The sequence below is a fragment of the Saimiri boliviensis genome, chromosome 17, assembly GCF_048565385.1.
Source record: "Saimiri boliviensis isolate mSaiBol1 chromosome 17, mSaiBol1.pri, whole genome shotgun sequence".
NCBI classification, from domain to species: Eukaryota; Metazoa; Chordata; class Mammalia; order Primates; family Cebidae; genus Saimiri; species Saimiri boliviensis.
In genome coordinates, this window is record NC_133465.1 from 68581319 (window position 1) to 68596198 (window position 14880).

Consider the following 14880-nt stretch of genomic DNA (forward strand, 5'->3'; position numbering starts at 1 on the left):
ACTGGAAAACTATGCATCCTACGTGGGTCACCAGCTCCCACGTGGTCAGATACTAACTTTCATTGTCTTTTTTTCTTTTTGAGACGGAGTCTCCCTCTGTCGCCCAGGCTGGAGTGAAGTGGTACAGTCTCGGCTCACTACAGCTTCTGCCTCCCAGGTTCCAGTGATTCTCTGGCCTCTGCCTCCCGAGTAGCTGAGATTACAGGCTTGCACCATCACACCTGGCTAATTTTTCTATTTTTAGTAGAGACAAGGTTTCACCATGTTGGCCAGGCTGGTCTCAAACTCCTGACTTCAGGTGATCTGCCCAGCTCGGCCTCCCAAAGTGCTGGGATTACAGGGATGAGCCACGGCGCCCGGCCTCATAGTGTTTTTTAAAAACAGCTGTTTGTAGGTTGTGAGGATCTGAGAGACATGCAGATTGTCTTGTGTAGTAGGGGTGCCACAACCTCCCCTGTCCCCACCTCTACACGTAGCCCGTGGAAAGACCCCTTCTGCCTGCTCCCACATCCATTTCCGGGCTCCACCTCCAACAGGAGCCTCTCTTGGGAGTCCCCTTTGGACCGGGTATATATTAAATAATAACACTGGTCTGGTTCCTTGGTTGATTAACGAGTAGAATAAAATCTTTCACACGTGTTGATATTTATATTGTAAAGAGAATCAGGATTTTACCTTTTTCTGATTTTTCATTTTTTTGGGAGGGAGGACGGAGTCTCTGTGGCTCAGGCTGTAGTGCAGTGGCGCGATTTCGGCTCACTGCAACCTCCACCGCCCAGGTTCAAGTGATTCTCCTGTCCCGGCCTCCCAAGTAGCTGGGATTACAAATGCCGACCACCACGCCCGGCTCCCATTGTGCGCAGATCACAGGCGAGAGCCACTGCGCCCGGCCTGAAAATGATCTTTTAATAGGGATTAGCTGCTGGATGAGCTAGTCTCATTTCCACCATTTGGTGACTTTGTGCCCTTTGGGAGATTGCTTCATCTCTCTGGGACAAACCTTAATTTGTTCGAAAAATGAGGCTGGTGAGGCTCGAGAGAGAACGCGCAGATTGGGGCCTTCCGAAGTCTTCTAGAACCTTCTAGAACCCTGGACTCATACCCAAAGATGGTCAACAACAACGACGACGAACTCTGGGCTCGAACTCTCTCAGACCACGTCCCGCACAGCCCCGCCCACCTTCGACCTCGCCCCGCGCGGCCCCGCCACACTACGCCCCGCCCCCCCGCCCTCGGCCCCGCCCCTCCCCGCCCCGGCCCCGCCCCTCCCCGCCCTCGGCCCCGCCCCCGGGCTGACTCCGCTACAGTCCCCGCCGCGGGGCGCGTTGGCCCGCAGTCCCTTCCCGGCACGGCGTGAGCGCTGCGCACTTCCCGTTGGCCGAGCGCGGCGCGGGGGCTGGCCTGGGCCTGCGATTGGCTCTCGGGCCGGGCGACGCGCCACCCGCGCGGACGGTGTCATGGAGGCCGCGGCGGCGGCGGTGACCGGATCGGCTGCGCGGCGGCGGCGGCGGCGGCGGGAGCAGGAGCCGGAGCGGCTGGAGCCGGGGCCGCGGCGGCGGCGGCGGCGGCCGGGGAGGAGGTAGGACTGCGGGGCCCGGGTGACCCCCCGATCTGCGGGTCCCAGGTTCCCCCGCACGCGCGCGCCGAGGGGCTGGGGGCCGGCGCCGGGGTCCGCTCCGAGCACAGCACGTGTCGGCGGTGGCAGCGCCCCCGCGCCCCAGATCTTCCCGCCGTCCCTGCGCCACTGCCGGGCAACCGCCTCCGGCCCCCGTGCCTGACCCCCCAGAAATGCAAACCCGAGTGGCCGTAGGGCCCGGCGGGAATCCCGGCGCCCCGGCCAGACCCTCCCTGCCTCCCACGCCGCCGGTCTGTGCGGAAGATCCCGGCGGCGGTGCTCGTGGCTCAGTGGATGCCAGCAGGTGGACGGGGTGGCCTTCTGCAGGGTGACATTAGAACTGAGTCTTTGGGGGAGAAGGAAGCCTTCAGCAGGTGGAGAATGGGGGTAGGGTATCCAGCTGGGGGGAACAGAATGGGCCAAGGCACGGAGACGGGAAGGGACGAACGTGCCCCTCTGGGCCAGGCTTCCTTCCTTTCTGGGACATCTGCCCGCCCAGTAAACCCCCCCCCCCAGTAGGTTGCGGGGGCAGGGTGGGGAGAGGGGAAGTTAGGAGCACAGACTTGGCTTCTGGAAACTGCAGCCGGAGCTTTGTTAGACCCAAAGCAATGAGACTGCTGGCGTTTCAGCCTCGTGATGGCGGGATGGGGGCTGGCGGGAAAGGTATTTCTGGACAGGAGGAATGTGGAGACGGCGGTTTCCCTCCTAGTGGAGGAATGACAGGTGACAAAGGTGACCTCGTGTGGGTGAGGATTGCTCTGAGCAGGCCCAGGAGGGGGCGGCTGAAGGATAATAAGGACATCAACAAGGGAGGGGGCTTGGGCAAAGGAAGGTGGAGAGGAACACCTTCTGTGGCATCTCTGCTTGAATCTGCCCCCACCCCTGCAGTCCTCAGGGTCTCTCAGTGCCATTCTGGAGGCCCCGGGTCAGTGTTTGGTGGTGGCAGAAGCTACCGAGGACTCTTGGCCACAGGCCTCTGAATGGCAGCGGCGTGCAGACAGATGACAGCTCAGCGAACAAAGAAGTGGCCTTGGACGATCGTCACTGCAGTGTTTTTCTGATCTTAAAATAATTAAAATTTTTTAGGCCAGGCGTGGTAGCTCATGCCTGTAATCCCAGCTCTTGGGAGGCCAAGGTGGGTGGATCACTTGAGTTCCGGATTTTGTGAGCAGCCTGGCCAACATGATGAAACCCATGTCTCTACTAAAAAGACAAAATTAGGCATGGTGGCAGACACCTGTAATCCCAACTACTCCGGAGGCTGAGGCAGGAGACTCACTTGAACCTGGGAAATGGAGGTTGCAGTGAGCCAAGATCGCGCCACTGCACTCCAGCCTGGTGCCTGGCAACAGAGTGAGACTCTCTCAAAACAAGCAAACAAACAAAAAATAAAAAATAAAAATAAAAAAATAAATTTTTAACAAGAAGTGGTTTGAGATGTATTCAGGGGCTTTCCATGTTAATGTGCTAAAGGAACCCTTTCTCCCTGTAACATCCATGCATGAGCAGCCTGGAAGGCGCTGAGGGAAGCATGGCCTATGCAGAAAGCCTGGCCCCTGCTGTCTTACGACCTGAAACTTTCTCTACTTTGGGTATTTGGATATTGCCCTTTGGCCATAGCAAATCCTGGGGACCCTGTGAAGTGTATGTCTGGTCTTTGGAGTGTGATATTTGGGTGGCTGCTTTAGAGGGTAAGGTTTATTCTATTCATTATTTTTGAAACACAGTCTCGCTCTGTCACCCAGGCTGGAGTGCAGCGGCACAATCTCGGCTCACTGCAACCTTCGCCTCCCGGGTTCAGGCGATTCTCCTGCCTCAGCCTCCCAAGGTGCTGTGATTACAGGCGTGTGCCATCATGCCTGACTAATTTTTGTGTTTTTGGTAGAGACAAGGTTTTGCCTTGTTGGCCAGGCTGGTCTTGAACTCCTGACCTCAGGTGATCCACCCGCCTTGGCCTCCCACAGTGTTGGGATTACAGGCGTGAGCCACTGCGTCTGGCCTAGGGCAAGGTTTATTCTTGGGAGTAATCGTTGCCATGAGTCTATGCAGAAGCAAAGCTCTGGTTGCTAATACAGGCCACCTCAGGACTGTCACAGCTACTTCATTGCTTTATACAATGTTTCTATAGTTAATATTAAAAAATGTAAGCCAGATAATCTCTCTCCCTCCATGTTTAGGTGAAACTCATCCATTTGCTTCTAAATTTGTTTTTTAAAAAAATTTATAAATGTACAACTCCTTCTTTGCTTAGAATCAAAGATGTTGAAGAAGAGACAGTTTTTCGAGAAGTGGTCAGTTTTTCCTCGGACCCCCTGCCAGGTGAGGAGACGGAGGCTCTGAATACTGACTCCAACTTCAGCCTGGGGCTTCGGGGCAGGTCAGCCCCCACCCCCTCTCATGTTCCTTCTCTGTTATTATCAAAGCCCGTTTCCATTAATCCTATAATAATTTCCATTCAGCTGGGCGCGGTGGCTCAAGCCTGTAATCCCAGCACTTTGGGAGGCCGAGGCGGGTGGATCACGAGGTCAAGAGATCGAGACCATCCTGGTCAACATGGTGAAACCCCGTCTCTACTAAAAATACAAAAAATTAGCTGGGCATGGTGGCGCGTGCCTGTAGTCCCAGCTACTCAGGAGGCTGAGGCAGGAGAATTGCCTGAACCCAGGAGGCGGAGGTTGCGGTGAGCCGAGATCGCGCCATTGCACTCCAGCCTGGGTAACAAGAGCGAAACTCCGTCTCAAAAAAAAAAAAAAATAATAATAATAATTTCCATTCATTCCTCGATGTTTCTGTCCTCGGACCAGTTAGATATTATGACAAGGACACCACTAAACCTATCAGCTTTTACTTGTCTTCGCTGGAGGAGCTCTTGGCATGGACGCCCCACATGGAGGATGGCTTTAACGTGGCCCTGGAGCCCCTGGCATGTCGCCAGCCCCCTCTGAGCAGCCAGAGGCCCCGGACTTTGTTGTGTCATGACATGATGGGCGGGTACCTGGATGACAGGTATGACAGGATGACCTGGCCTCAGACTGACTGTTTTCCTTTGCTGGGGTGGGGGCTGGAGGGGTGGGAGAGAGTGCCATGTGTAGAAAGAGCACTGGGCGGGGAGTCAGGAGATGGGCATTGGAGGGACCGCACTAACTGAGAGGAGGGCAGCCCTCAGTGTTCATCTGTAAAAAGGGAAGATCGGGCGGGGGGTGGTGGCTCACGCCTGTAATCCCAGCACTTTGGGAGATCAAGGCAGGTGGATCACCTGAGTTCAGGAGTTTGAGACCAGCCTGGCCAACATGGTGAAACCCTGCCTCTACTAAAAATATAAAAATTAGCCAGGCATGGTGGTGGGTACCTGTAATCCAGCTACCCAGGAGGCTAATGCAGAAGAATGGCTTGAACCACGAGGCAGAGATTGCAGTGAGCTGAGATTGAGCCCCACTGCACTCCAGCCTGGGCGACAGAGTGAGACTCTGTCTCAAAAAAAAGAGGAAGACTGGCTTAGGCAATGTCTTACGTCCCTTTTGACTCCTTGAAGCTCCTTGACTTGCAGTCTGGTAGACTGGAGGGGGGCACAGGAGGCAGGGGGTCCCCTTCAGCTGCCGGCCCCCACCTCGAATCCTCACTCAGTTTGGTGTTCGTCTCTGCTTAAGCTCCGATCCTGTTCTGGGTCGCTGGGCTCTGGCTTTGACGCACAGAGACGTCACACGCCCCACCCGCCCCAGCTGCAGATGTCCCATCCAAAGTTACCAAGGAGTCCATGTGGTGCTTTTACATGTCCACAAAACAATCTTGGACCCTGTGATTGACAGGAAGGCTTGAGTCAGAGCCAGCCATCAAGGTAGAGACAGAGGCAGGTGATGAAACCGTGGGCACAGCTCACCCTGCTGTCAGCCCCAACCTTTGAATTCCAGGAGACCGTGTCCTGAGGGCCTGCCTGCCCCTCTGGAAAGAAGGAGAAAGCAGAGACCGGACTTTGACACGAGCCTTCCTGCTTCCCTTCCCTTCTCTCCTTTGTTCATCTGCTCATAGCGAGTGGCGATGCTCCGTCCATCAGATTCGATGGCAAATGCCTAATGCCCCGGTCAGAGCGCTTTGCCTGCAGCTGCAGGAATGGCAGCTGGCTCCTGCCTCTCTCCCTGGCTGCACCGTGCCTGGACACGGCGGGCTTCCGGGAGTCTTGACTGAATGGAACTAAGGAGAAACCTTTGGGGACCCCCTGTGGTCTCTGTGTCCTTATTCTGTTTCCTGGGACCCGACTCTATCTTTTTTTCTTTTTTTTTTTTTGAGACAGGGTGTTACTCGGTCACCCAGGCTGGAGTGCAGTGCTGCAACCTGGGCTCACTGCAGCCTTGACCTCCTGGGCTCAAGTGGTTCTCCCAGTTCAGCCTCCCAAGTAGCTGGGACTACAGGTGCGCGCCACCACACCTGGCAAGTTTTTTCACTTCTAGGGGGAGAGGTGGTTTTGCCATGTTGCCCAGGCTGGTCTTAAACCCCTGGGCTCAAGTGATCCTCCCGCCTTGGCCTCCCAAGGTGCTGGGAATACGGGCCTGAGCCGCCGCGGCCGGCCCCATGCTGTTTCTTTCCCCAGGTTCATTCAGGGCTCGGCAGCACAGACTCCCTATGCCTTCTACCACTGGCAGCACATCGACGTTTTTGTGTACTTCAGCCACCACGCAGTCACCATCCCCCCAGTGGGCTGGACCAACGCTGCCCACAGGCAGGGCGTCTGTGTGCTGGGTAAGAGCCAGACACTCACCTCCGTCTCGGCCAGACTCAGCTCACCGGCCGGGGGACCCCGTGATTAGGAGGCTCGGGCTTTGCCTGCTTCTCAGTGCACAGAGCCCCTCGCTGAGGGCCGCCTCCGTCAGGCAGGACAGGCACCTGCAGGTTTTTTCTGGAAAGGACCAGATAGTATTTTCACCATTTCAGACCACTGGGTCACTGTGGTGATTACTGGAGTGACAGCAGTTAAACAGATAGGCGGGGCCGTGTGCAATAAAATTGCCATTTACACACTCAGGTGGTAGCAGGCATGGGCCCCAGGGCCACGGTCTGCCGATTCCTGGGGTCAGAACAGTGCTGCTCAGGCTGTAGCCTCAATCCCCACTGTGTATGGGCTTCTGTCACCGCGACTGCTGGTCCCCGTTGGCAGAGTGTCTGATTCACTAGCTATATGGGGGTTTGAACGTCTACCAAGTGGGCAGGTGATACTGAGGCTGCCAGTTCGGGAACCTCGCTTTGAAAACGAGTGGAGGGAAAGCGATTCCCGCGGCTGACCTTGCTTCTCTGCTGTCCTCACAGGGACGTTCATCACCGAGTGGAATGAAGGGGCAAGGCTCTGTGAAGCCTTTCTGGCTGGGGACCAGCGCTCATACCAGGCAGTGGCCAACCAGCTGGTCCAGATCGCTCAGTTTTTTCGTTTCGATGGCTGGCTGATCAACATCGAGAACCCTCTGAGTGTGAGCGCCGGGCCCTCGCCCACCCCCCGCCCCTTGCTGTTTTGCTGCCCACCTCCTCCTCTGGCCTTCCTTGGCCTTACCTCACCCCACACCAGGTGGCGGCAGCGCCGACTCTGAGATCTTAGTTACTCCTAGTGAGACCTCCCGGGCTGGCTCGCCTTTCCCGCTCCTCCTCTGGCAGCTGGGGCTGGGTGCGTGGCTTCCTTCCCTGGGCTCCCTCCCTTTCCGTGCACTCTCTTTTCCTGACTTCTGCGTTCGTGTTCCTCCGGCCGCAATATGAAAGGACAGTCGTCTCTTTGGCTGGACTCCACGTTCGAGGCCGTGGCGGGGAGGGCCTTTCCGGACTGCAGCTTCTCCTGTGGATCCGTCTGCTCTGCGTCCCCGTCTGTCCGGCGCCAGATACTTCTCCAGATAGACGGACTGGGGCTCACCGACGCTCTCACCTCCTTCCTCTCTTTCAGTTGGCGGCCGTGGGGAACATGCCTCCTTTCCTGCGCTACCTGACCACGCAGCTGCACCGGCAGGTCCCGGGGGGCCTGGTGCTGTGGTACGACAGTGTGGTGCAGAGCGGGCAGCTCAAATGGCAGAATGAACTCAACCAGCACAACAGGCGAGCCTGCAGACGGGGCTGCGAGGGGCGATGGCTCGAGCGGCGGGTGCCACGTGCCATGAGGGGTGGGCGCAGTCTCCCTCATGGAGGCAGCGCATATATGACTGCGTTGGGTAAAAACGCAGAGAAGGCAAAGAGTTCTCTGAACATTCTGAGCCTCAGCAGACGCCATGGGTGCTGAGGGTTTCAGGTCACCGTCTGGGGCTGCTCCCTGCCCTTGGGGACCAGGCTGTGTCATAGGTCCTGGAGGCAGCTCCCAGCCTGTGAATTGCAGGTGCCTCTGGGCTCCAGGAGGGGGTAGGCTGAGACTGTGTGGGGTGGCGTGGTGGCCCCGTCCCTCTGGGCCTCACAGCAGGTTCCTGTTCCTCAGGGTCTTCTTTGATTCCTGTGACGGCTTCTTCACCAACTATAACTGGCAGGAGGAGCACCTGGAGCGGATGCTGGGGCAGGCGGGGGAGCGCCGGGCCGACGTGTACGTGGGCGTGGATGTGTTTGCTCGGGGGAACGTGGTCGGAGGCCGATTTGATACAGACAAGGTGGGTGGTCCTCTTCGCCCAAGGCCATGGCCCAGTGCCTCCCCTGGGACCTCATTTCCTCACGGACCTTTCATTCCCCTCCGCATCTCAAAGGAGGTACAGCAGCTGTTCTTTCCGGAGCGGAGACCCTGTGGCATTGAGAAACAGGGTGTCCCGTCTGGCCAAGCTGTGTCCCCACTGAAACCCCTTCCCGGCCATTTCTACGGGTGGCTAGTGTTTTTCCATGGGTGTTACTGGACAGAGGCGCTCTGTGCCCTGCCATCTGGTCTTCATGGAACCAAGCTCCCTGTCCCCGCTGCATTCCTTGACCTCCCCTCCGGCGAAGCCTGGGTGGTCTCGGAGGGGCCTGCTGCACCTCTCACGAGGCTCAGGGGTGAGGATGGGGGAAGTGCCCAGGGTTTGGGGAGCAGCAGGTGTCATGACGAGGGAGCATTTTCCGGCAAGGCAGGTCACGCCAGCATGGAGGAAGGAGCGGGGCCGGGCTGGTGCCCCTGGTGTGAGATGTGCAGGGCTCTGCCTGCCTCTGGCCCGTCAGTCCTGCCCCTTCCCAGAGCCCCAGCGATGTTGTCAGTCATTAATTTAGCTTCAGATGAGTAAATTAATCCAATAACAGGAGAGCCTCTTTGCTGCCTGGGATTCTGATGATCGAATGTGGCCAGAGGGCGAGGGGCCCGTGGCCACAGCCAGCCAGCTCCTCCTGCCCATGCAGCAGCGCCGACCGCCTGGCCGCCTCTGCCACCCCTTCTTCTGGCCAGCTTGTGGAATGACGGGGGTGATGTCCCGCAGCCCCCACATGCAGTTAGGAGGGAGGGAATTTCCCAGCTGCCCTGAAAGCCCCTGCCCCCATCACCGGCGTCCAGGAGCCTGTCTGAGCTCCGCGGTTCTGACATGCCCAGTGTCTCCCTGACGTCTGTCTCCTCAGTCGCTGGAGCTGATCCGGAAGCATGGCTTCTCTGTGGCCCTGTTCGCTCCTGGCTGGGTGTACGAGTGTCTGGAGAAGGAGCATTTCTTCCAGAACCAGGACAAGTGAGTCCAACCATCCTGGGTGCTTAGTGCAGGCTGATGGGTGGGAAGGGTCCCTGGCTTCTCTGATAAGACATGTTCGTGCTCTTCAGTGACCCTTCCTGCGGGGGGGAGGGTTAAAAGAGGATGAAGGGAGAAGAAACCAGCCACCCCGGCTGCTTCCGGGTAGGGACCAAACCCAGCGACCGCTTCCTGCAGACGTGTGTCCAACATCTCCGTAGCTGGGGAGGCTGCAGGAGAGCCCCGAGTTTCCACCAGCAAGTTCGAGGGACACTGGGAGGCTCCCTCCGTTCCTCAGGACCGGCCTGTTGCCCCCATGTCTCCGGCAGGTTCTGGGGCCGGCTGGAGCGTTATCTGCCCACACATAGCATCTGCTCCTTGCCTTTCGTCACATCCTTCTGCCTGGGCATGGGTGCACGGAGGGTCTGCTACGGCCAGGTGGGTGTACGCCTTCCATGGTGTCTGTCTTCTGGCCTCAGCTGGGACAGGTGGGAGGAGCCTGGGCTGCTCCGGGCACATCTGCTCTGCTGGCCTCTGCTGAGTGCCCCCGCTCTGCCCTTTTCTTCAGGAGGAGACGGTGGGGCCCTGGTACCACCTGAGCGCCCAGGAGATGCAGCCTTTGTTTGGAGAGCACAGGCTGGGAGGGGATGGCCAGGGCTGGGTGAGGACGCACTGCTGCCTGGAAGACGCCTGGCATGGGGGCAGCTCCCTGCTCATCCAGGGTGTGATCCCGTCGGAGGCTGGAAATGTGGCTGTGAGGTGGGTGAGTGATGGGGGACGTGCGGGCCCACCAGCTTCTCCTGTCACACATGGTGGCTGCGGAACTGGGCGGATGGGGCAGTGGAAGCCAGAACGAGGACAGGACAGACCCAGACTGGTTTTTAAAGTTGTGGTCAGAAGTGCATTCACATGAGATGTACCATGTTCACCATGTTGAAGTGTGGGCTCTGCGTGTGTTGCTGTGCGACAGATCCCTAGAGCTGTGTCATCTTGGAGGACTGGACTGTCCCCGTTGCTCATTAGCTCTCCGTCCTCCCCCGGCCCCTCAAAGCCACCCTCCACTCTGCATCTGTGAGTTTGGAGCCTTTAGATGCCCCACACGAGGGAATCATACAGTATTTCAGAACTGAGAGGTCTCGGCCCACAAAAGAATCTGGCCTTGGGGAGGGCTTGTCCCTGGCCACAGACAGGACCACTCCGTGAGAGTGTTTGCCGCTCCGGCGCCCTGCTTGCCAAGGGAGGGGCTGGCGGGCGCGATCCGGAGCTGTCTTCTGTTTCTCAGTGATTTCTCTGGGGCACTCAGCGCAGGACCTTTCTCCCCAGGTTATTTTCCCTGCAGGTCCCCGTGCCCCCCAAAATTTTTCTGTCCATGGTATACAAGCTTGAAGGGCCTACGGACGTCACGGTGGCTTTGGAGCTGACCACGGGGGATGCTGGCAGCTGTCACATCAGTGGCATCTCAGTGTTGAATGGTGAGGCAATGGGGACCCAGGCCTGCCTCTGCCCGGGGAGAGCTCAGGGGACAGAGGTGTGGGAAGGCTCATGGAGTGTGGACAGTGGAGGGTAAACCTTGCCTTTGCTGGAGTCAGGGCAGCTGTGGTCAAGGCCTGGACAGGGAGGATTCACTTCTCAGCTGCAACCTCTGCCCTGTGGCCTTGCTGGGCGGCTGAGGCATCTGCGCAGGGTAGACGATGGCTCCTCCTAGAGACCTGAGCTGCACACAGGCTTGCTGCTGGCCGCAGTGTGGAGAGGGGCGAGGAGTTGGGGTGGGGAGACAGCAGGCTGGAGGAAGCCAGGACGGGTGAGAGTGGCTGACCCGGACACGCGTGTCGTTTGCTGAGCTTCTCTGGGGCTCTGCCTGGTCACTTCTCAGAACCTGCGAGCATCTGGCATCATGGGGGGGTCTTCTCTGGCCTCCAGGGGCTCTCTTGGTGGTCCTTCCCAGCACCTTTTCCTTTGAAATTCTCCTTTTTCAAGTCCCGTGTCTCCTCCTCCAGCAGAAACAAGCTCAAGACACAGCCTCCGACCCCTCCGGGTACCTCCCACCAAGCTGGCCAGATGGGTGGGCCGCTGCGGCCGGCAGCTGAGCGGGGGCTGGGTCCAGCAGTAAGTCCTGCTTCACTCGAATCTCTGCTGGAAATCCCAGTGCTGGAGGGATGGAGGGGCCCTGGGCCGGCCCCTGGGTTTTGGGCAGCTCTGAGACAAGCCCGGGACAGCTGCTGGGAGCCCTGCTGTCGGCCCGGGGTCCCCACTGCCCCGGGACGGATCTCCCTTCTGCTGTGGCTTGGGGGCCTCTGGACCGGCTCACCCTGGAGTGCTGGGCTGAGCCCGGCCTGTGATCAGCCCTTTGGCCCCTGCAGCTGCTACGAGGTGAGCCTGCGTGGGTGCCTCTTGCTGGACCTCTTCGTTTGCTTCACACGGCCGCCGGGTAGCCGGGAGGAGGAGAGCTTCACCTGTCGCCTTGGAGAGATCCAGGTGACACTTCCCAGAGGGGCTCGGGCTGGACTGGCCGCTTGTCCAGCAGGAGCGGGGCTGGAGGCTGCCCAGGCTGCTCCCTTCTCGGGTTCAGGGCGGAACTGGGGCGGGGGAGTCAGGGAGGGCAAGTGTGTGGGTGGGGGCACCCTCTCCCAGCTCCCTGGCTTCCAGCCATGCCAAGCCTTTTCTCCTGCCAGGTGGTGGACGCTGCCAGCCTGCTGGCCCCACTGCCCCAGGTGCAGGCCGTCACCGTCTCTCACGTCCGCTGGCGGCAGGGACCCCCCGGTCTGCTCCAGCTCAGCTGCACCCTGCACTGGGCCTTCCTCCTGCCGCAAGTCCGCTGCTTCCGGATCCACTGCTGCGGAGGGACGGGCGATGGCTCCCCGGGTGGGGAGCCGCCGAGGCCAGAGGGACCCACGTTCCTGGGGTTGGCTTTTGCCACCCAGTACCGGATAGCGGACCTGCTGGTGGATGCCGCCGGGCCCGGCCAGGATCGTCGCATTACGTTTCTGGTGGAGCCTGTCCCCAAGGAAGGGTTCCGGGTGCCTCAGGCCGAGTGGGGCCGGGCGGCTCTGCTCTATTCGGCCCCCGCGTGAGCGGAAGTAAGGCCTGGTGGTCTGGCCTCGGGCTGAGGCCTCTTCCCGGCCATCTGGTCCCGGCCTGCGCTGGGCCTGCGAAGTGCCATGCCGGCAGTGGCGGTGAGACCCAGGTCCCGGGGCTGGGGCGGAAGACCCCCGGGCTGAGTGCTGTGGCTTTTTGTCAGGGACGGGGGGGGGTGGGGGGCGTTGGTGACAGGACACCAAGCGGTGGGATTGCAGCGTTGGTCACTGAGGTGAGTGGCGGGCCCTCTGTTTCTGCTTAGCCCCGCCCCACAGTACATGGTTCCCACGTGAACAGGAAAACGGGGAGGATGTTTAGGACAGAAAATTCCCTAAAGGGTATTTCCTAATAGGCTGCAAGATGCTGATGCCGAGAATGATTTTTTTTTTTTTCCCGCAGATGAAACTATGAGAAAGGTGCTTAGATCGTGGCAGGCAGGCTTTGGGGCAGGCCCCAAGACGTTCCTGAAGATGGGGACGAGCTACGGGGGGCTCCCAGGGTGGGGCTGCCTGTAGGTGTCAGGAGAGGACGCCCTGGAGACCCCGCCTCCTGGTGGGAAAGGCCCCTTTCCCCTGAGGAGTGGGCATTGCGGGCCAGCCCCGTGGCTGTGTGTGCCCTGGCGCTGGCAATTCACTGTGCTGCTGAGGGTGAGGTCATTTCTGCAGCGTTCTCACCAGCCCCTGGCCCTGCTGTGTCCCTTCCCAGCTGTGGGGGTGCAGGGAAGTGGCCCCGAGGCAGTCTGCACTGCGGCCCTGCCTCTGCTGAGCGAGAGGCCGTGGGCTCTGGACAAGCTGCCTTTAGGCTCAGGTCGCAGGTCAGGCCAGGCCGGCAGCAGCATCCGCTCCCCACGCCAGCCCAGCATCCTCCCGCATGCAGGAGCTGCAGGAGCCGTGGGGTCTTTTGCAACTATTCTGTTCTTTCACCACCTCCCTCAAACACCAGGGAGACCTCCAGGCTTACCCTTGAGCAGGAGGCAGCACGCACCGCAGGCCGGGTCGTCACCGCAGGCCGGGTCGTCACCGCAGGCCGGGTCGTCACCGCAGGCCGGGTCGTCACCGCAGGCCTTCTTCTGTCCTTCTGGCTCTTCTCTAGCTGGCTCCTCCCCTCTGGCCAGGAGGCTTCCTGGTGTCTCTCTAGGCCCCATGGCCTTGGGTCATCCGGTGGCTGGTCTGGGTGGGGTCTGTTGTGGTCCTTCCATGGAGTCAGTGGCCTGAAGTCCCTCGCTTTTGGCGGGGGGGTCTCACCCCCAGGCCACATAGGGCTGGCGGTGGGGGTCCACTTGATGTTGGGCAGTGCTGAGAGCTGGAATACCGTGACCCCAGCCAGAGCCCACACCTAAGGGCTGGCATCCCCGTCATTTCGCCCTGCAGTGAGGGCAGAGGCCACCAGGTGGCAGCCCAGTCACACCCGCTCCCGCGTGTGGAGGAGGAGGGCAAGGCTGGTGCCCAGCAGCCGCTCTGAGCTGAGGCTCCTTCCAGGGGCTGAAATCTGCCTCTTTCTCCATCTTCCCTGCCTGCCTGGGTACTCGTGCCAAGCAGAAGGCCCTGGGATTAAAGGTCTGGGCTTCTAATTTGGAACATTCTTCCATGTCTCACATGTGGTTCCAGGAGAAGCGTTTGCCAAGGATGTGGGGCAGGAGGGTCCCTCTGCTGACCCCCTGTGGCCTGGAACCGCCGGGCGCTGTCCTGGGTGGAGGGCAGGTGAACATGAGCTGACTCCACTCCTTTTTCAGCTGTGACGGTTCCTGCGAACCCTTTGAACCTCTCTCCCCTATTTGGAACCAGGGGGATCTGGGGAGGGGCTCCTGGCCTCTCCATGTCCTCTGCGGCGGTGGGGGTGCAGCATGCCTGCTGCCCTTCCTTCATGAAGTCTTTTAAGTGCTGGTTTCTCTGAATATTTTATGCAGAGGAGGGAAAATTTATAATGGCAATTATTTTCTCACAGTCTGGTAAGCAAGCAATTAGGAGTAAGGGGGCTTAGCAGAGCGTGGCGTGTGGCAGAAACACGCCGCCCTGGCTCCCCAGCCCCACCCCGCCTGCCGTGCAGGGCTGGTGTGCAGGAAAATTAACATGCGGCGTGTAAGCCTGCGTCCCTCTGCCGGCTGTAAATGCCCTGAAATAAACGATCTGACACTGTGAAAAACACTGGCGTCCTGGTGTGATAGGCGAGGGCAGCGTCAGCCCAGCCTCGGACGCTGGCTCCCTGTCCAGCCCCAGCCCCCGCCCAGCCCTAGGCTTCTGAGCTCCGGGTTCAGGTTTTGCCACTCACCTTCCCGTCCCGTCTTCAGCCGATCCTTTGCAGCTGTGCTCTGGCTCCTGTGGGTTTAGCTTGAAGCAACACGGCTCCTCATGGGCCCCAGCTCGGGTGAGACCGGGGTGCAGAACCAGCTGGGGCACCAGCCACGTGCGCCTTTGTACCGTGACCCTCCACCCTCCAGGTCCGTGCTCTCTCTGGCATTGGATCGACCAAGCACAGCTGTGTGGCCACCAGGTCTAACCCTTCTGCCTCCTGGGGTTCCTTTTTCTTTGGGAGGGGGAGGGACAGAGTCTTACTCTGTTGCCCAGG

General features: G+C 59.5%; 1 protein-coding gene across 3 annotated transcripts; it reads left to right on the forward strand.

Annotated features, from left to right (window-relative positions):
• The first annotated feature begins 1254 nt into the window (after positions 1–1254).
• ENGASE (endo-beta-N-acetylglucosaminidase) lies at positions 1255–14457 on the forward strand. 3 transcript variants are annotated; one of them, XM_039476781.2, is made up of 14 exons: positions 1255–1579; positions 3867–3934; positions 4420–4621; positions 6201–6349; positions 6914–7071; positions 7533–7681; positions 8052–8217; positions 9140–9243; positions 9570–9678; positions 9809–9999; positions 10564–10712; positions 11238–11346; positions 11601–11715; positions 11913–14457. In XM_039476781.2, exons 1-14 carry the CDS (start codon positions 1458–1460, stop codon positions 12309–12311), a joined length of 2190 nt encoding a protein of 729 aa, XP_039332715.1. In that variant the 5' UTR covers positions 1255–1457; the 3' UTR covers positions 12312–14457. The 3 variants fall into 3 exon arrangements, with proteins under 3 accessions (XP_039332715.1, XP_039332717.1, XP_074245124.1); XM_039476783.2 differs by having other exon boundaries at positions 11241–11346; XM_074389023.1 differs by lacking the exon at positions 1255–1579 and having other exon boundaries at positions 1586–3934; positions 4424–4621; positions 11601–12260.
• Positions 14458–14880: the final 423 nt, after the last annotated feature.